The 21,372-nt window shown below is 39.5% G+C and overlaps 1 protein-coding gene across 2 annotated transcripts in view; it reads left to right on the top strand.

Annotated features, from left to right (window-relative positions):
- The window catches only part of FEZ1 (fasciculation and elongation protein zeta 1), a 41,841-nt gene that overhangs the window by 2,549 nt on the left and 17,920 nt on the right, over positions 1–21,372 (top strand). For both annotated transcript variants that reach the window (XM_046685811.1, XM_046685810.1), the window contains exons 2-3: positions 3,594–3,949; positions 10,899–10,998. In XM_046685811.1, coding sequence (XP_046541767.1) covers positions 3,639–3,949; positions 10,899–10,998 — 411 coding nt within the window. In that variant the 5' untranslated portion in view covers positions 3,594–3,638. The remainder of the gene's footprint in view (positions 1–3,593; positions 3,950–10,898; positions 10,999–21,372) is intronic.

Raw genomic sequence — 21,372 nt, 5'->3', positions numbered from 1 at the left:
TGAGTTGAAAATAGCAGGGGTGTTTTAGTAAAAGAGATGATAACATTCATTCAGTAATAGTTCTGTCATGTGATGAGCATTTTGAAGCATCCCACAATGACTATCACGGCATGGATTGTTTTGCTGGAAGCACTCAGCCCACATTTCCCTGGAACTAAGTTATCCTCATTTTCCTAAAATCACTGACATTTGTTGGGCATTCTGTATTCTACACATTGTGCTTAGCACTTCAAAGATTTCTCCTTTATTCCACAAAATAGTCTTCAATGTAAGTACTATCTTAAACTTCATTATATGGATGAGGAAACTGAGGCTGATAATTTGCCCACAAAGAGTTTCACAGCTAGGAAGTGATAGGACCAAGATGGGAACCTGGAGTCCAGGCTCTTAACCACCCCAGAGTCCTGTCTCAGTGAACACAAATCCCTTGCTGTAAATCCTTCCCTACTTTCTAATTCACTTGGTGATCTTTTCTAAATTCACTTTTTTGGGCACTCAGGGATATATAATCTTTTTTGTACTATGAGCCCCTTTGGCAATGTAGAGAAACCTATGGGATCCTACTCCAAATATGCTTTTTTGGGGGGGGGGGGGGTGAGGAAGATTCACTCTGAGCTAACATCTGTTGCCAATCTTCCTCTTTTTTTGCTTGAGGAAGATTAGCCCTGAGCTAACATCTATGCCAGTCTTCCTCTACTTTGTATGTGGGACACCACCACAACATGGCTTGATGAGTGGTGTAGGTCTGTGCCTGGGATCCAAACCTGCAAACTGGGCCACAGAAGCGGAGTGTACCAGACTCAACCACTATGCCATGGGGCCAGCCCCATTGAAATATGTTTTTAAATGCATAAAATAAAACATAGTTATATTCAAAGAGCCCTTAGGGGTCTGTAGACCCTAGTGAAGAAGTCTTGACTGGCAGTTAGTTGTGTATTGCTTTATAGCTGTGCTGTCCAATATGGTAGTCATGTGTGGCTACTGGGCACTTGAAATGTGGCTGGTCTAAGTGGAGAAATACTGTGAATGTAAGATACACACTGGATTTCCAAGACTTAGTAGGAAAGAAGAATGTAAAATGTCTTGTTAATATTTTAAAATATGGATTACATTTTGAAATGGTAATATTTTGGATATATTGGATTAAGTAAAATACATTATTAAAATGTACTATTATAATTAAGATTATTAGGTTAATGTCATTAAAATTAATTTCCCAAGGTATTAGCTCTATACCAACACCTTCATTTTATCAAATGAGGAAATCAGGACCCACAATGCTTGTCACTCAGCCAGACTTTGGCCCCTGTGTTCTTTCCAAGATATCACACTGCTTTTTATTTATTTATTTATTTATTTATTTATTTTTAAAGATTTTTATTTTTTCCTTTTTCTCCCCAAAGCCCCCCCGGTACATAGTTGTGTATTCTTCGTTGTGGGTTCCTCTAGTTGTGGCATGTGGGACGCTGCCTCAGCGTGGTCTGACGAGCAGTGCCATGTCTGCGCCCAGGATTCGAACCAACGAAACACTGGGCCAACGAAACACTGGGCCGCCTGCAGCGGAGCGCGCGAACTTAACCACTCGGCCACGGGGCCAGCCCCTCACACTGCTTTTATATCTTTTGTATTCCAAGGTCCTGTCATGTTGCCTTTGCAAACTGTAAATGCTCAGAATATGTTTGGTTTTTTTTAAGTGGAGCTTTTTTTCCCAAAGATTGGCACCTGAGCTAACAACTTTTGCCAATCTTCTTCTTTTTTCTCCCCAAATCCCCCCACTGCATAGTTGCATATTTTAGTTGTGGGTCCTTCTAGTTGTGGCATGTGGGATGCTGCCTCAGCGTGGCCTGATGAGCGGTGTCATGTCTGCGCCCAGGATCCAAACCCGCGAAACCCTGGGCCGCCGCAGCAGAGCGCACAAACTTAACCACTCGGCCATGCGGCCGGCCCCCAGAATATGTTTTGATGTGATGTAATGGTAACTGTCTTAATCCCAGTACAATCCCAGTAAGAACTGTTCGGGTCCTCACATGGCATGCCCTTTATCTCACTTCCTTAGGGTTTTAGTTTTGTGGGTAGAGATAGAGAAGGACACCCCTAGGGTAACCCCCGTGGGTTTTGCTGTCTGTTTGGGTCTCCTCAGGTAGGGGTCCCACTGTAAGCATCTAACTGGATCAATAATCACACGGACAGGAGAGAACAATTTTGTTGCCTTTCTGTGTTACAGGGAAGGAAGTTGAGTATGTAGAGAAGGGTATGGTACAAAACAGTACTTGTGCTGCCTGAAATTGAAAATGAGAAACTGTATGTCGGGGACAGAAGATCGTTTTTCAGAGAGCGCACATTGATTGATCGCCTAGCCACAGGGCAGTGTGTGCTAGGAGCCATGGAGGATACCCAGAGGACGTCTGAGCCCTCGAGGAATTTAAATTAAAATTGGAGAAGGGCTTGGATGTGCACAGAGACGGATAAATCACAGTTGAAGGCAGTGTATGAAGAGGGCCCGGAGCTGTTGGGAAATGGGGGAGGCCTGAGTGTGCCTTCCAGGGGGCAGTGCCCACGATGGTTATGGAGTCTGGCTTTGGAGCACCTGGGTGGTTGGGTCTGTCTCTTACAGGATCGTAGATCATGTAATCCATTCCTCTAATCCCAGATGTGAGCTCTGTGTCTGGGAAAAACTCAGGCGCTTGTTTGAAAGTCTCTATTAGTATTCTATTAGTCTGTTATTTATTGATGAAGGTAGTAATATCCAGGTCCATGAATCACTGGCCAAACCCTTGGGGCCAGGGACGTTGTGGAATTTAGATTGTCTTAAAATTTAGAAGGCAGAGAGTGCATATTCTGCATATCATCCTCTGGGGCTAGGGCAGCAATCTCTATAATTAAAAAAATAATATTTCTGCAGGAAAAAACACTAAATAGGATAAATTTAAACCACGAGCAGCTTTATATTCATGTAGATCAGGTTTAGTTGCCAAATGAGTTTAGGTCTGGTCAGGTTTTGCCACCAAATAAGTTATGAAAAACTTCTAGTTTTCAGAGCACATGGTTAAGGATATGGACCTATGGTGGTAATAATAATAATAACAGAGAACATATACTGAACAACATTGATGTTTATTATCTGCCAGGCCCTGTTCTAAGCACTTCCTGTGTTTACTCCTTTAACTCAAATGACAACCCTTTGAAGTAGGTCCTGATATTATTTCTGTCTTGAGAAGAATAAAAGGAAGCACAGAAAAGTTAAGTAACTTGCTAAGGTCACAGCTGGTACGGGGCAGAACAGGATGCAAACCTAGGCACTCTGGTCCAGGGGCCTCATACTTAACCACTACACTCTGTTTTTTGAGCAGGGAATTGGAAGCAGGTGTGTCTCCGAAGTTCACTCTATTTAGGTTAGTATTATTCATGCTGACGACCATATTTGAATTCCTTAAGTGGATAACAGTGGAGAAGTGCAGAAGCAATGGATGCAGTAAAGAGGAATCTTTGTGTTTAGAGGGATACAGACTAATGGAATGTGTAATTATGGTTCCTCAGCACAGCTGACACAAAAGCCCAGTCCACACTCACATTTCCTTCTTCATTTCTTCCAGATAAGTGAATCCTGAAAGTTGCTATTGTTCTATTGTTGTACAAGAATGGAGGCGCCACTGGTGAGTTTGGATGAAGAGTTTGAGGACCTTCGGCCCTGCTGCTCAGAGGATCTGGAGGAGAAGCCGCAGTGTCTCTATGGCTCATCTCCCCACCATCTAGAGGACCCCTCCCTCTCTGAGCTTGAGAATTTTTCTTCTGAAATAATCAGCTTCAAGTCCATGGAAGACCTCGTGAATGAATTTGATGAGAAGCTCAATGTCTGCTTTCGGAACTACAATGCCAAGACCGAGAATTTAGCTCCGGTGAAGAACCAGTTCCAGATCCAAGAGGAGGAAGAGACCCTGCAGGATGAGGAGTAAGAAGTCTTAATTGCCCTCTTCTGCGTCAGACAAGAACCCTGTAGTCTGGGGCTCGTTGACATAGACCTAGTTTTTGTCTCTGGGTTCATGGCATGTTACTTACCTTTTTCCGTCAGTGGGCAGTGCCCTGGTAACTGCCGACACTGTTCTGTCATGTCGCTTTACAGTTACCTGTAGCGCTCTCTTAAAATCAAAACCTTAAAGGATTTTTAGGAAATAGAACAGTTTTCCTAGATGCAAAATAGAATTTCAGCATCATGGTAAATTTGGGGGTCTATTTTCAGCTTTTTTTATATCAGTGGTCATCCACCCAGGTGTTAGAAATAAGGACCAGAAAAAAAATTAACTGTGATGGAGGAATTTATGTCATTGGAACAATTTGCTTCAAGAAACACCAGAATTATAAAAATCTCCAAATTGATTACAGCCCCCCAGGACTGGAAAATTATCTGCAAATGTTAAGCTATGTCCCAATAAGAGAGCATACAAATTGAACTGAAATCCCAGGAGATTACCCTGGACAAAATAAGGGTGATAACTAGGTGAGGTGGCTTTTGAGTCTTCAGATTCCCTGTGTCACTTACTAGTCTCAACAGTAGTCAAGAAAAGGGATTTGAGAAAAGTGCTGTTTGAGAAAGGACTAGAAAGAGAAGAAGGGGGGTAATTTGTTACATAAATTAAAGGAGGGTGTTTTGGGAATTCAGTAAAAGTAGGCATGAATTCCCTATAGAGAGAAAATATGCATCAATTGGTCTTCAGGAATCACACAAGAAATGTCAAATGGTTGATCATGGAAGTCTTGAGCAACTGTGTTTTTGGTTTCTCTTTTTACAGACTCAAGTGGGAAGAGTTGACCGTAAATTAAGTGGGGTAGGTGTGTCACAGAGGATTGAATCTGACCATCTTTGGGAGATAGCTGCTTGTTTGAAGACTACTAAGACTCTATCTCTGTGAATACTGGGCTTTGTATCTGTCTGTCTCACTCTTATATCCTCACTGTCTAGGACAGAGCTTGGTGTGTAAGAAGTGATCAAGCAATATTTTTTGAATGAAATATTGAATGAATTGGATGAGCAATAATAGCTAACCTCATAAGTACATGTAATGTATTTCAAGACCCACACCATTTCCTTCTTTCTCTTTAATTAATGCGAGCCTGAAGGCACGATCATAGAGAACATTTCACTCTGGTAACCAGTACTTTAACTGTGGGCTGTATGTTTCAATTCAATTTTAAGTTTCAAACTAATTCTTTTCAGATTCTGAGCTTGTTATAATTTGGTCAACTCCTTTAAGTCAAAAAAGAATGGCTCTGGGGCTTTATTATATAGAGTATTTTTTCACTTTAGTTCATTGCCTGGTGCAATGAACTAGAAATACAAAGACTATGAATTCTAATTTTCATGTTCTCGCTAACTTGCTGTGTGACCTTGGGCTAGTCACTTAACTCTAGTTGACTGCACGGGTCCTCATCTTTGAAACCTCCAGAGCTCAATCTTGATGAAGCGGAGCTAAGGACTTGCAAGAACCTAATTTCGTACCTCACGCAAGCTGTGCTCTGAAAATAACATTTTAAGATGTGTCCAGTTCCTTTTGCTTCCAAGAAATCATTTCTCCCATACTTACCCCCTCTTCTGCCTCATTAAGGATGAAGGCCCAGTGAGCAAGTTCTTATTCTCTTTTAGCACATTAGCAGAGGCCACTCAATGTGAATTACCATCACGTGGGATTATTGGTCTCACCCTGATTTTTCTGACTGGCCTGCCTCATTGACTACCTCAGCTGAAAGACCAAAGGTTGAATAATACGTTAGAGACAAAGTATGATTTGGAGGAATCTGGGAAGAGAGAAATTGACACTGTGCTTTCTAGGCATTCAGTGTATCTAAAGCTTTATAACTTAAAATAAAAATTAGAATTAAATTACACACTTTGTTTTATAGACACCTATCCAGATAATTCAACTGTAAAATTGTGATGAGGTAAAGGAAAAAAATAATTTAATATCTAACCTGGTTGTGATTCTCCTGAACATAGCTTGTAATAAACTTGCTTAGGTTTACTATTTAGAGGGATATTTCATCCACAAATGAATTGAAAGTGTTTTGGGTGGGTTAGAGCAAAGTAATAGAAGCTTAAAATGACAGCAATGAAATTCTTGGTCAAACTAACCTCCTTAAAGATAGCACAAATCGTAAAACAAGCGCAGTGATGCCCTTCAAAGTTCTTATTTCTTTAGTTCTCATTTGGAACTATTTGGTTATTGGGAAATTGGCTGAAATGTCAACGTATCTCTAATTTATCAGGGTGTGGAAGTTCTAGGCATTAAAACGGAGCCAAATTTGAATATATGTTTGCTGTCTTTAAATTTAGAAAATATTCCAGAATCTCTTCTTTGCATATGTGTGATCACCTTTTCCTTTGTCATTGAACAAAGCATGATCAGACCTGGAGGCCAGAGCTTCTTAGGGACATTATAAAATGAAAATGGACAGTCCTCACCCCGTCTCCTGCCTCACTGGGGCCCCTAGCAGCCCTCTTACCAGTAGTACCCTGGAGACAGAGGGCCAGACATGTGAGAGCAATGATAGTTTCCTGTTCTTCAAATAGAATTATTGGAGTAAAGGTGATGTTAAAATTCAAGTCCACATAGGGGTTGGCCCGGTGGCACAGCAGTTAAGTTCGCACGTTCTGCTTCGGCAGCCTGGGGTTCGCCAGTTCAGATCCCGGATGCAGACCTACGCACGACTTGTCAAGCCATGCTGTGGCTGGCATGCCACATAGAAAGTAGAGGAAGATGGGCATGGGTGTTAGCTCAGGGCTGGTCTTCCTCAGCAAAAAAGAGGAGGATTGGCAGCAGATGTTAGATCAGGGCTAATCTTCCTCAAAATAATAATAATAATAATAATAATAATAATAAATGAAAAGAAAAGAAAAACAATCAAGTCCACATAATAAATATACCACCTGTACTCAACCATAGTTTAAGTTAAAGACAAGTAAGTACCAAATAATCAGACAGGGAAAGCCGACAGATAACTGATTTTTAGGAAAGTTAATTCTCTGCTTAGAGGTTCAGTTTCCCCATATAGAAGGTAGAGATAGTGTTGATTCTATTTAAGAATTTGAAAGAATCTAAAAAGTTGTTCAAAGTTGTTAATGTGCTAATAATTCCTAATTCCTAAGTATTAGCTGCAAAAGTGTACTCATGTTAACACACATCTAGTGTGGATATTGGCATAACAGGACACAAAACAGTGGACAAGGGCAGTAACCAGCCTAGAAGAGATTAAGGGAAATGTTACCAAGTTGGAATTCTAATAAGCCCTGTAAGCTGTCTACCATATTGCATATTGTCAGGAATAGGTATAGAGAGTTGTGTGTGTGTATGTGTGTGTGTGTATGTGTGTGTAGCAGGATTAACGTAGTCTTGATGGCTATGTTGCCAGTTCCAGACCCAGATTTTTTGTCTATGTGTCTTGTCACAATCCATTCTATCTGCAGCATCTGCCAGCATCCTTTTCAAAATCCCTAGCCCTCCACTGTGAAAGATAGTTTAGTCAATGCTATGGGCATTTCAGCCCGAGCTGTAAAATGTGTACCTGAAAAGCCTTTTCTGTTATTATAGGAACTGAGAGAGCTAACTGAATCTCAGGTGCCATGGCAGCATAGCGACAGGAATTGAGGCAATTTGTTTAACCTTAGTTCTTTGATGAAAGATGTAGTAGGTAGCTTTCAAAGTCTCCTTCCCCCAAGATAAGAGTAAACAGCAGGAGGCTTCTCAGGGAAGTGGAATTTTACCTCTTCCACCTGGGGTACTTATAAAAGGAAATATAGCCATTCGCAAGGCCCCTCCTTATGATGGGATGGATGGCCTCTCTGGGAGAAAAGCTCTTTCCATTCTCTTCCTCACAGAAAGCTTTGTGTTTTCCCTCCCACCACCAGCTCTTCGTTCCTGTGGCTGCCTGCCTGCCAGTGTTCTGCCTTTGCCTTCCGTTTCCCCTCCCTGGGCTGGAGATCTAGACCGAAAGCAGTCGTGCACCCCTGCTGCTCCCGCCTCTCCTCCTTTTGTAGATTAATGAAGCCCAATGTCCAGAATAATGTAGTTATGGAGTTTTCACGCAGAGCCTGTTCTGTTTCTGAACTCCTGTTCTAGGTTGTGATTTGGAGCTTGGTATATTGTTTTGATGCCCACGCCAATGGCAATCATAAAATTCATAAAGAATTGGAATAGTTAAGTGGTTGGGATTATAGGCTCTGTAGCTGTATTGCCTGGGTTCAAATCCTACCTCCATCATTACTGGCTGTGTGAACTTGGACTCGTTAATTAACTTCTCTATGTTTCCATTTTTTCTCATTAGTATCTGCCTTATAGAGTTGTGAGAAAGGAATGAATTAATCCACATAAAGAATTTAGAATAGTACCTGGCAGGGGCCGGCCCTGTGGCACAGCGGTTAAGTTCACACCTTCCGCTTCAGCGGCCCGGGGTTCCCTGGTTCGGATCCCTGGTGCGGACACAACACCACTTGGCATGCCATGCTGTGGTAGGCATCCCACATATAAAGTAAAGGAAAATGGGCACAGATGTTAGCTCAGGGCCAGTCTTCCTCAGTAAAAAGAGGAGGATTGGCAGCAGATGTTAGCTCAGGGCTAATCTTCCTCAAAAAAAAGAATAATACCTGGCTTATAGTGCGTGCTTAGCAGTGTTGACTGCTCTTGTTATTATCGTTAAATGGGCACCGAATAAGTATAGGAAGAGGATGCAAGTGATTACGAAGAGATGAGAGTCGCTCTGTCTTAAAGGTTGTTTATGAACCTCAAAGGATAACAAGTATGTCAGAAAGGAAAAAGAAAATCTGGACAAAATATGAAAGAATGAGGATGGCTTGAAATCCTGAGGAGATAAAGTTTTAGGAAATTGTTACTAAAAACTTGAATTAGAGGATGAAATCCAGAGTATGTCAGTGAGGGCTCAGATGAGAAAAGTTGCTGCTCCCTAAATAATTTGAGAGGGTGCCCAGTTGTCGCTTTAATGATGTAAACAGTTTCAAGGTCATCGGAAAGTGTGCTGTCCATTAAAGGTCCCAGCTTCCGTTCTGCCTAGGAGAGGTACAAAAGGCTCCTGCCTGGTTCAGGCTTTGCTCGATTTCCTTTTTCCAGGCACTTGCTGCAGGGACAAATCCGAAGGTCAGTGCCTGCATGCGTGTTGCTCATTCTCTCAGCAGCGAATGCAATGCAGCAATGTAAGGAGGAGTTGTCCACTTTTGGCTTTTCTAGAGGATGTGGTGCTTGGAGTTTTGTCTCGGAGAGAGCAAATTGTATTTGCCTCTGGGCTTTGGGATGCTAATGAGACTTGGATTTAGAATTAGACTGGATTAATGAAGCTCTAATAGCGCCCGATGGAGGTCGGATTATCACCCATGTTTAAGAAGTAGACTCTGAAATCCTGCTGAATCGAGATCTAATGGACACTTGATGCGTTTTCCCTAAGTGCTTTCTTGTAATTGTAAGAAAATAATGACTAAGTGAATAACCCAAGCACTGCCGTTAAATTGTGTTTTCTTGAGTTCCTTTAAGTTGTTTCATCACCAATTGTATGCATTGTGCAGTAGGAAATCTCTTTGCTTATATACCTGTATATCATATATCATTCCTGATTTAATATATGTTAAAAGCACTCCCCTCCCTCATTTTGTGTCTGATTTCAAGTGACTGTGCTTTGGTGTGTTTGTGTGTGTGTGTGTATAATTTGCACTTATCTTTTTAGCATCTTACACCATATTTTATCATGTCTTGAATTTGGTCCATATGTATGCATATTTGCTTATTTTTAAATGGCTATTTCCTTATATTTGTATATCTCAAGAAAATTTACCTTCTTACATTTTGGTTTCATAGGTATCACTTATGTTTGACATGCATAGGCACCTGAAGGAGATGGCATAGAGCCCTCATTTATCTTTATCTACTATTAGCTCAAGTGTCACTGGCTTCCGTAGGTGGCATTACTTTAGGAACTTGGTTTACTGATTTACATTAATCTCTTAGTGTTGACTAATTTATTAATTTTCTTGTGTGTAAGAGTTTGTGACTTCAGGATTTTCCCCAACTCCCCCCCGCTTTTGTTCCCCCAAAGAAATCTTTGTGAAACAAATAACTGACAAGAGGTGTAGAAAACTCTTATAATGTACACATCAGAATTTTAAAAAGAAATGTAATAAAGGGAGCCTCATTTTCCCCCACTAAAAACTAATCATATGGACAGAGTGTATTTATTGGGTTCTTTCATGTATTTGCCTTAGAGTGTCCATGGTGGAGGCATGGCACCCTCAGACTCTGCATTGCTAGAAGGCAGGATTGTGCCACTCATGGGCTCGCTAGAACATTTGGAGTAATAAGTAAGCATTAACATTATCGGCATTATCCCCTTACCTAGATTAGATGTCAGAGAGTTAATTCTTGACCATTTAGATCGCAGGCCTCTGGAACTGAAATGCATGTAAACTAGATGACGTCCCTAATCGTAAGGAGATTCAGCCAGAGGATCTGCCTAGATCTATCCCTCTCTCTCTAACTCTTAGGTCCGTGAGACATGAACTATTTCGTTGAGGGGCAGATTTATTTTCAGATGCAAATTTATTTATTGCTAGAGGTGGTTTGATCTTAGACTTTACCATTTGTGTCTCAAGGGTGAGAAATTCCTCTTCTCTTAAGCAAACACCTTTCATGCCAAGCTCCTGGCCAGGGTCCATTCTCTTGGTTCTTTCTCTCTTCGCAGTGACTCCAAATCAGTTTTTAAGCTGCCTTGCTCCTGCATACTGGAAGGCAGATGATCTCAGCCTGGCACACACAGAAGCCTCTCTCCTCCCCTGGCCCAGCTCTTCCTTCCTCCAGGCGGGGCTCGGCCACAGATGTGTGCTAATGAGAGCTTCTCTTTGTTTACAGGGTTTGGGATGCTCTGACAGACAATTACATCCCTTCACTCTCAGAAGACTGGAGAGACCCAAACATCGAGGCTCTGAATGGCAACAGCTCTGACACTGAGGTACCTCTCTGGGGCCCACTGCTTAATAGAGCTTGAGAAGATGTGGATTCCAGTTAGAAAAACATTCAGTAACTCAACAGTCTTCCGCATTATGTAATGAAGCTCAGCAATACCTCAAAATCATTGCTGAGGAGATAGGAGTTGTGGAGGAGGTGAAAAACAAGATGGGGGGGGGGGGCATCCAGTGTACATAAGGTGATGGGGATGATTATCTGTAAAAAGTGTAAATGCAGATAGCCCCTGTTGATGATCCGTGTACTACAACAAGCAGAATGAGGTGGTCTGAAGTAAGAGGAGCAGAGTGACTATCACAGGTTTCTTTTGTGTAAGAATAATGATGGTTAAAAAAATGAAGTTTTCCTATTAGATGAACTGTGATGAGAGCAAGTGCTGACAGATCTGTGGCAAGTTCAGACGCTGGCTAATGGCCAGAATTGGGGCCCAGATATTAGTGCAGTGGCCACACAATGGGGAGGAATTCTTTATGAAACTCAACCAACGAGACATTTTATGTGGCTGGACCTGAGTCACATTCTGTGGTTACTGATGCCAAAGAAGAAGGGAGCCTAAGGACATCTGAAAAAATAAAGAGAATGCTTATTTTGAGTTGAGCTACAGAGGCTATGGGGAGTGAACTTTCAGAAGATCCAAATTGCCCCTCCTGGCTGAATCTACAGGTAGAAAGGTGAATCGTTTAATGGCTCTGTCCGTGCTAAAAGCCAGTTTCTGCCTTGCTTGGTTTTCTGGTTTCAGCTGTAAAGGCAGTTTGACGATTTCTTATCAGGAAGGGCTGTCACAGCGCTGTGGGCTCAGCAAATGAGGGAGGGCGGTGGATCTAATCTTCCCGGGGCTCTAGAATCGAGTCCAGGTAAAAGAGCAAAGGACTGATGTCCTTTACTGGGCGATATTTCTGCAGATCACTGCCCAAAATAGCACAGCAAAGAGACCAGCAGTTGGCTGATTTGTTGAAAAGGTAGCCACCTTTTAGCATATCCTTCTTAATGCTTCTAATAATTCGCAATCCAGAATACTCACAATCTCAAGGCTTCACTGACTGGGCAGGGAAGGTGGTGACTTTGAGACTAATAGATTTGCTACAGGCCTACTCAGCATAGATGTAGGAGGCTGTGTCTCAGGTCCTGCTTTAAACTCTTGACTGCTTATTTTCTCTTGCAATGCTTCTATGTATGGTGTTTGGTAATTTCCAAAAATGCAAAGGAGAAGCAGGCAATAATGGAATAAATCTAGTTACTGGAATTAAATCAGGTCCATCATGGTCCAAAAACCAGATTTTGCTTTGTTATCTCTTTTGCCACCTTTCCAACTCATTTTGAGGATTAAGTCAAAGGATATATAAGGTAGCCTGCCCTTCAAAAGGACTCCAATTTATCCTCATTTGCAGATTTCCCTCAAGAGGGTTAATATTTCAGGGCAAATTGAATGACCCTGAGAAGGATGATCTTGACCTCTGCTCCTTGTAAAATTTCTTCCATCTAACCTATGGGAAAAGGACAGGGTAGCAAAAGTGGATGGATTAAGGCTGTTTTATTTCAGCCTTCTTTATTATCTGGATTCATTACGGAAGCTCTTTTAACTGACCTCGGTTTCAACAACTTGCTGGATTAACCAGCACTCAGTATTCCTTCGGTAAAACACTCTGACCAAATGCCTTGGCACGCTGAATGCCCACAGCTGCCAGGCTTCTCTCGAGCAAGCCCTCTCATCTCTTCTACCTAAGTGGTTCACTGCCAAGAATCAGTTGTGTTTGTTCCCAGACTGTTCATGCTTGTCCTTGTGACTGTAGCAAAGTAATTTAATTAAATATGATAGAAACTATTGAATTATGACTGCAAAGAGGGTCATTTTTGCTTTTTAAAAATCAGAGTAACCCATGTACAAAGTTTTAAAAGTCAAATAATACTTCAAAAATAGTATCAGATTTGAAAGAAAAAAAACAGCAGCCCCCCAACTTGTCTTTCTTTACTACACAGAGGCAACCACTTGTATTTCTTTTAGCATTTCTTTTGGCACATATTCTAAATAACACATTTATAATGCTATTTCTTTGATTATTTAAAATTAACAGGTTTGGCTGTTATCTGGTAACTTTGTATTATGGAAGATAAGATTTAATTCTTTTACACCACGTCAAATACTAACACTTAATCTTTCTCTTCTAATATAAGGTTGTCACCCTTTATGGTTAAAACAATATTAAATATATACACTATTATAACTATGTAAATACTATTTATTGCTGAATCATGTAGTGTTCTATAAGAATATTTCTTCTTTTATACAACTTTTTGTTTAACCTGGGGTGAAGAACTGCATTGCTTTTTCATTTGCTTAGTTTCCCATATGTCTGTCGTTAGTTCAGCCCCAAACTCTGAGTGAGTTGTGGATCTCACAACGTGGTTAAAAAAAGTCAGAGCCAGCCCCGATAGTCTAGTGGTTAAAGTTCAGCACTCGTACCACTTCAGGGGCCCGGGTTTGTTTCCCAGTCCTGGAACCACACCACCCATCTGTCAGTAGCCATGCTGTGGCGGTGGCTCACATAGAAGAACTAGAAGGACTTACAACTGAGATATACAACCATGCACTGGGGCTTTGGGGAGAAAAAAAGAGGAAGATGGGCAACAGATGCCAATTTCAGGGCGAATCTTTCCCTGAAAAAATTTTTTAAAAATTAAAAAAAATGATATTCTATCAATTCGTTTTTTTTTTTCCCTTGAAAATATCTAAACTAGTACTTCCATCTTTATGTTGTAAACTAGCGTAGGTGTACTCTAGATCTGGCGCACAGCTGTTGTCCTGGGAATTTCCTTCACCTTCATCCTGGGGATTCTTGCCTCTCTCTTGCCCTCTGACTGCCATATTTTTCTCTTTCTGAATATATTCCCTTGTTTTGATGAAAAAAATTCAGTGTATTCTTCAGAAAAGGTACAGAGGAATATGTTTTTTAGAATCTATGGAATGTCTTTATTCCCTTGTCATATACTTGATTGAGAGTTTGACTATGCTAGGTTGCAAAAATTTTTTACTCAGAATTCTGAAGGCATTGTTCTCTTGTCTTTTAGCTTTCAGTTGCTATTGAGAAGCCCAAAATCCATTCTGATTCCATCTTTTATATGTGACCCTCTTTCAGTTCCCTCTAGAAGCTTTTAGGATATTCTCTTTTTCCTTTCTCATTTGAAATTTACAGTAATGTGGCTTATAGTAAGTTTTTTTTTTCGCTCATTATACATTACACTCAGTGAGTCCTTTCAACCTGGAAGCTCATGACTTTAAATTGTGGCGTGTTTTCTTGTGTTATTTCTCTGAAGATTAATTATTTCTGTTGTCTGCCTCTATTGAGATGATCATATAGTTTTCTCTTTTATTATGTTAATGTGTACATTTGTGAAACCATCACCACAGTCAAGATATTGAACATGTCCATCCCTCCTCTGTCTCAGTCCTTAATCTCTAGGCAACAACTCACCTGCTTTCTGTCGCTGTAGATTAGTTTGCTTTTTCTAGAATTTTGTACAAATGGAAACAAGCAACATGTACTCTTTTTGGTCTGGCTTTTTAAACCCAATATAATTATTTAGACATTCATCCATCTTATGGCATGTATCAACAGTATATTCCTTTTTTATATATACCATAATTTGCTTATTCATTCACTTGTTGATGGACATTGAGTTGTTTTCAGTTTTTGAATATTGCAAATAAAGCTACTAAGAATATTCTTGTGTAAGTTTTTTGTGGACATATGTCTCCATTTCTCTTGGGTAAAAACCTCTGAGTGGAATGTCTGGGTCATATGGTAAGTAGATGTTTTAATGTTTAAGGAACTGCCAAACTGTTTTCCAGTTTGAGAGCTCCCATTATTCCAGTTCCTCACCAACACTTGTTATGGACAGTCTTTGTAATTTTAGACATTCTAGTAGGTGTATAGTAGTATCTTATTTTGGTTTTAATTTGCATTTCCCTAGTGACATATGATATTGAGCATCTTTTCAGGTTCTTATTTACAACCTGTGTTTCTTCTTCGGTGAAGTGCCTGTTCAAATCTTTTGCCCATTTTTGTAATGGGTTGTTTGTATTCTTATTGAGTTGTAAGAGTTCCTTCTGTTAAAAGATAAACTGAGGCATGTTAATTTTTAAGAGTTTATTTGAGCAAAAATCAGTTTGAATTGGGCAGGGCCAAACTGGAAGTGGTTGGGAACACTCCACCTACAGCAGCCAGAGGAAAGACTTTTAAGAGAAGAGACAGAAGCAAAGCAAGGAAATTAATTGATTGGCTATAGTTTAAGCAGTTGTGTTATTTGGGAAACCCTAGCTGGCTGTTTGTGATTGATTGTCCTTTGGTTTGAATTCTTAACCTTGAGGCATTAGAGGCTTAGCTTTTGGTTCTCTTAGTAGGCTACTGAGGCATTAGAGCCACCTCAGTCTAATGACCTCCTTGTTTAATTAATTTAACACATATATTCTAGATATAAGTCCTTCATGTGACATATGTTTTACGAATATTTTCTTCTTGTCTATGGATTGCTTTTTAACTTTCCTGACATTATCTTTTGAAGATCAAATGTTTTTTAAATGTGATGAAGTCCAACTTACTGATTTATTTTCTTTTTATGGTTTGTATTTCTTGTGTTGTATTTAAGAAATCACCAAACCCAGGATCACTAAGATTTCTTTCTTAAGTCTTCTAGAAGTTTTATAGTTTTAGCTCTTATATGGTTTATGATCCATTTCAAGTTAGTTTCTGTACATGGTGTGAGGTTAGGGTTAAGGTTAGGTTTTGTTTATGTGGCTATCCAGTGTTCCAGTGCTATTCTTTGGAAATATCCTTTCCCTATTAAATTGTCTTGGCACTGTCGTTGAAAATCAATTGACCATATATGTGTGGATCTATTTCTGAATTCTCTATTCTGTTTCATTGATGTATCTGTCTCTCTTTATGCCAGTACCAGGCTGCATTGATTACCCTAGCTTTATAACCAGTTTTGATATAAAGTGGTATAAGTCTTCCAACTTTGTTCTTTTTTTCAAAGTTGTTTTGGCTATTTCAGATCCTTTGAATTTCCATATAAATTTTGGGATCAGTCGATCAATTTCTACAAAAAAGCTTGCTGTAAATTCAACTGTGATTGTGTTAAATCTGTGGATAAATTTATTATGTTAATGTGGTGAATTACACTAATTGATTTTCAAGTTATTAAGTCAACCTTTCATTCTTAAGATATACCCCACTTAGTCATGATATACTGTCTTTTTTGTATAATGTGGAATTTGATTTGCTAATATTTATTAAAGATTTTTGCATCTGTGTTCATGAGCAATCTTTTTCTATAATTGTCTTTTCTTGTAAGGTCATAAAATGAATTGAGAATTTTTCTTCCCCTATTTTCTGAAAGAGTTTGTATTAGATTGATATTATTTCTTCCTTAAATGCTTGATAGACTATACCAGTGAAACCATCTGGAACAATGGTTTTCTCCATGGAAGGTTTTTGATTACAGATTCAATATCTTTAATAGGACAGGGCTATTCAGATTTTCTGTTTCTTCCTGAGATGGTTTTGGTAAATTGTGTTTTTCAAGGAATTTGTTCATTTGATCTAAGTCATTGAATGTATTGACGACAAAGTTGTTTATAATATTCTCTTATTCTTTTTGATGCTGATAAAATATGTAGTGATGTCTCCTTTTTATTACTGATATTGTTAATTTGTGTTTTCTCTCTCCTCTTGCTCTCCCTCACCCTTCTCTCTCGTCAGTCTATGTACGGGTTTATCACTTTTATTAATCTTTCTGGAGAACTAATTTTGGTTTCTTTTTTTCTCTATCATTTGTTTATTTTCTAGTTTATTGATTTCTTCCCTTAATTTTATTGTTACCTTTCTTGTGCTTACTAGAGTTTACTTCACCCTTCATTTTTTAAAGCTTCTTAAGATGGGAGCTTAGATCATATTTTAGACTTTTAAAAAAAATAACTCTCTTAGTCTATTTGGACTGCTATAAAAAAATACCACAGACTAGGTAGCGTGTAAACAACAGAAATGTATTTCTCACAGTTATAGAGCCTGGAAGTCTAAAATCCGGGAACCAGTATGGAGTTCCAAGCCAGAAGACAGCTTGCAGATTTTCAACTTCTGGCTGTGTCCTCACATGGTACATGGGGGCTCAGGAGCTCTGTGCAGCCTCTTCATGAGGGCTCCACCCTCATGACCTAAGCACCTCCAAGGCCACACCTCCTAATACCATCACATTGGGCGTTAAGACTTCAACCTATGAATTTTGGGGAGACACACACATTTAGACCATAACAATAACATAAGCATCTTAAAACAATAAAATTTCCTTTAAACATTGCTTTAGCTAAATCCCATAATCTAGATATGCTGTGTTTTCATTATCATTCAGTTCACAATATTTTAAAATCTTCTCTTGTGATTTCTTCTTTGACTCATGGGTTATTTAGAAGTATGCTGCTTAATTTCAAAGTGTTTGGGGATTTTATAGCTGTCATTTTGTCATTGATTTCTAATTTAATTTTGTCAGAGAACACGATCTGTACAAATTCAGTCTTTTGAAATATATTGAGACTGATATGGCCCAGCATGTTGTGCATCCTAGTGAATGTACTATGTACCATCGAAAAGAATGTGTATCATTCGCTTCGATGGCCTGGGGTTCGCTGGTTCCAATCCCGGGTGTGGACATGGCACTGCTTGTCAAGCCATGCTGTGGCAGGCGTCCCACATATAAAGTAGAGGAAGATGGACACGGATGTTAGCTCAGGGCCAGTCTTCCTCAGCAAAAAGAGGAGGATTGGCAGTAGATGTTAGCTCAGTGCTAATCTTCCTCAAAAAAAGAAAAGAACAGAAAAGAAAAGAATGTGTATTTTGCAGTTGTTGGTTGTAATGTTCTATAAAGGTCAAGTAGATTAAATGGGTTTACAGTATTATTAAATTCTCCTAGATCCTAACTGATTTTTTCCCTCAGTTTATTCTATCAATTACTACAAGAGGAGTGTTAAAATCTCCAGTTATTATTGTGGATTTGTCTATTTCTTTCCTTAGTTCTGTTGGTTTCTGTTTTATATATTTCAAAGCTTTGTTATTAGGTGCATACACTTTTTTTTAAAAGATTTTATTTTTTTCCTTTTTCTCCCCAAAGACCCCCAGTACATAGTTGTATATTCTTAGTTGTGGGTCCTTCTAGTTGTGGCATGTGGGACGCCGCCTCAGCGTGGTTTGATGAGCAGTGTCATGTCTGTGCCCAGGATTCGAACTAACGAAACGCTGGGCCACCTGCAGCAGAGTTCGCAAACTTAACCACTCGGCCATGGGGCCAGCCCCATACACTTTTGTTATTGTTATATCTTCCTAATTAATTGATCATTTTATAATTATGAAATATCCCTCTTTATCTCTGGTAATAGTCTTTGTTTTGAAATGTACTTTATCTGATATGAATTTAGCCACAAGAATTTTCTTATGCATATTGTTGGTTGGTTAGATATATATTTCGATCCTTTTACTTTTCATCTGTCTGTCTTTATATTTAAAGTGTGTCTTTTATAGGTAGCATATAGTTGGGTCTTTTATATTCAGTATGACAATGACTATCTATGCTTTTTTTGTTTATTGTATTTAGTTCATTTGCGTAGCATTTAGTTCATTAACGTTTAATGTAACGTTAACAGTTTGTATTTAGGTGTACCATCTTGTATTACTGTTTGTCCCTGTTTTTGTTGTTGTTCTTCTGTTCCACTTTGCCCAACTTCTTTCGAGTTAATTAAATATTTTTTGGTATTCCACTTTATTTCTTCCATTGGATTTTTGGATTTTTAACTATATTTTTAGCTCTTCTTTTTCTTTTTTTTTCAGTGGCCACTCTAGGGATTGCACTCTGCATTATTAAGTTGTCATCGTCTATTTAGGATTAATATTGTGCCACTTCACATACAATCTAAAACATTTTGAACCGTTTAAGTCTTTTCCCTCCATCCTTTGTGCTATGGTTGTCATATATTTTAGTCAATTCACATTATATACCCCACAACACAAAGTTATTATTTTTGCTTTAGACAGATAGTTGTCTTTTAAAGAAATCAACAGAAGAAGAAAAAGAAGATAATTTTTTATATTTACCCACATATTTACCATTTCTGGTATTCTCTGTTCCTTCCTGTAGATCTGGTTTTTCCATCAATTCCTTTCAGGCCAAAAACCTTTCTATAGTATTTCTTGTAATGTAAGTCCACAGGTGATAGATTCTCTCAGCTTCCATTTATTTCATATTTTCCCCCTCCTTCAAGGATCACAGCCTTGCACTGCCTGTGTCCAGTGACGGAAAACAAACGGCTCATAGATTTTGTTCAGATTTGTAGTTGTTCACAGCAGGAGGGGTAGGTCCAGTATAGTTAGTCTGTCATGGCTGAAAGAGGCCATCTCTTCTGTTCTTGCTTTTCAGAATTCCTTTTATTCAAGTGTTGGACTTAAACCAATCTCTTGATTTTTTTCTCCTCCCATTTTCTATCTACTTATTTTGTTTTACTCTCTGGATGATTTTCTCAATCTTATCTTCAGTTCTTCTATTGAAAATCTAAATTTTGCTATCATATTTTTAACTTCTAAGAGCTCTTTCTTGTTTTTTGATTAATTCCCATAAATAGGTCATGTTTCAGGGAAGCACTCTTTTCTCTTGTCCCTTGGAGGGCAGTAATGATAGCCTCTTGGAAGGAGTTCCTTCTGCTTTTAATATTGCTTCTTGTTGCCCTTTTCTGTATTTAGCCTCGTCTTTCATGTTGGGATTGTCCTCAAATGCCTGACAATCCTTGGGCATATTTCACATTTAAGAATGAGGCTAGAAGCCTGAGCTCTTTCTGTGGGTGCAGAACTTGTCTCCTGCTGGGACCGCGCTGTAGAGTGATCATAAGGACCTGGTCATCTTGTTTGGAGACCCCAAATATTGGCACTGCATCCATAGGTTTTTTTTCTTAGGCAGTGTCCCGAAAGATATTGACCACAAAGTGGAGTCTTCCAATGTCTTGTTTGAGGAGAATAAGCCTGGCTGCCAGTGTCCTTGGAGCCTAGTCAGGGAAGGAGGCTGGGGGCTCTGGTGAGTATGTAGATTTTTACTTAATCCCTCTGTTTTTGGTAAGATCCCTTACCCCTCCTTTCAGGTGACCTGGTGTCTCTGAGTCCAGGGCCTCCGTAGTTCATCCTTCCTAGAGTGAACTCTCCAGTCCTTTTGATGGTGGGAAGATGGCAGTTACCTTTCTACATGGGAAGGGAGAAGAGATCTCGGGTCTAACTGCTCCTGATGACAAATCCTGACAAATCCCTCTCTTTTCAGCCCCACCTCACACTGCCTCCTGAAATCTCTGATTCCTGAGCCTTTCAACATCTTCAGTGTGGATCCATTTACTTTTGAGAGCTTCCTCCCACAGGGTTTAACTCTCTCTAGTCTGCTAGGTCAGCGTCTGCCTTCTGGCGTCTCTTTTGCTGTTGTCTTTTCCCCAGTTTATTTTGTCCCTGGGGATTCTTTTTTGAGCCCTTTGTTCTCACTTTAGTAGGACTTCAGGAGAAAGAGGAGATGAGTGTGTGTGCTCAGTCTCCTGTGTACCTTCCTTCTACTATAAAATAACAGAAACAGGAAATCACTTAAAAAATTGTGTTATGATGTGGATGATACAAGAAAGACTATGTGAAACTCTACTCAGAGGCCCGTCATAGAGGAAAAGGACTTGGCTTTACATTAAAAGCTTGGTGAATAAATAAATGTACATTTATATTTTGGGGTCAAAATAATATGCTTGGGCTATGTATGTATATATATGTCTATGTATTATTATTATTATTCACAATTCTCCACTTTTATTGGGTTTTTCAATTAATTAACCTATCCTTTTCCTGACTATGATGTAAAAGACAGTCTCTTTTGTCCCTATAACTTTAATTAATAGCACCTGGCAGTTGTCTTGGACAAGGGGAAATGGAGGTCCAGGGCAGTAAGTTACCTCCTTCTGTTTTCCAGGTGGCTTAGCAGCTAAGTGGTCTGTGGAGGTGGGACTGAACACAGGGGGCAATAGTCCTACCTTCAGTCCTCTCCTTTTCATTTGTTCATTAATTCTTTTAACAAATATCTGTTGGCTGTTTGCTCTTTGCTGTGCCCTGGTGCGTCTCACTGTGGGGATACAGAGGCATTGACTTAACCACACGAATGTTTCCTGGTTGTTCACAGGCGTAAAAGGATATAGTTGCCCTTTCTTGGGCCGGGTACACATCAGTGATTTTTTTTCTTTTTTCTGCTTTGTGACTGGAGGTGAAAATGTATCTTTGTTGTCTTAATTTTGGTCAAGAAGGCAACC

The sequence above is a fragment of the Equus quagga genome, chromosome 14 (assembly GCF_021613505.1).
Source record: "Equus quagga isolate Etosha38 chromosome 14, UCLA_HA_Equagga_1.0, whole genome shotgun sequence".
In the NCBI taxonomy this organism is placed as follows: Eukaryota; Metazoa; Chordata; class Mammalia; order Perissodactyla; family Equidae; genus Equus; species Equus quagga.
Note: the sequence above shows the minus strand (reverse complement) of the source record. Positions and strands in the feature narration are given on the sequence as shown.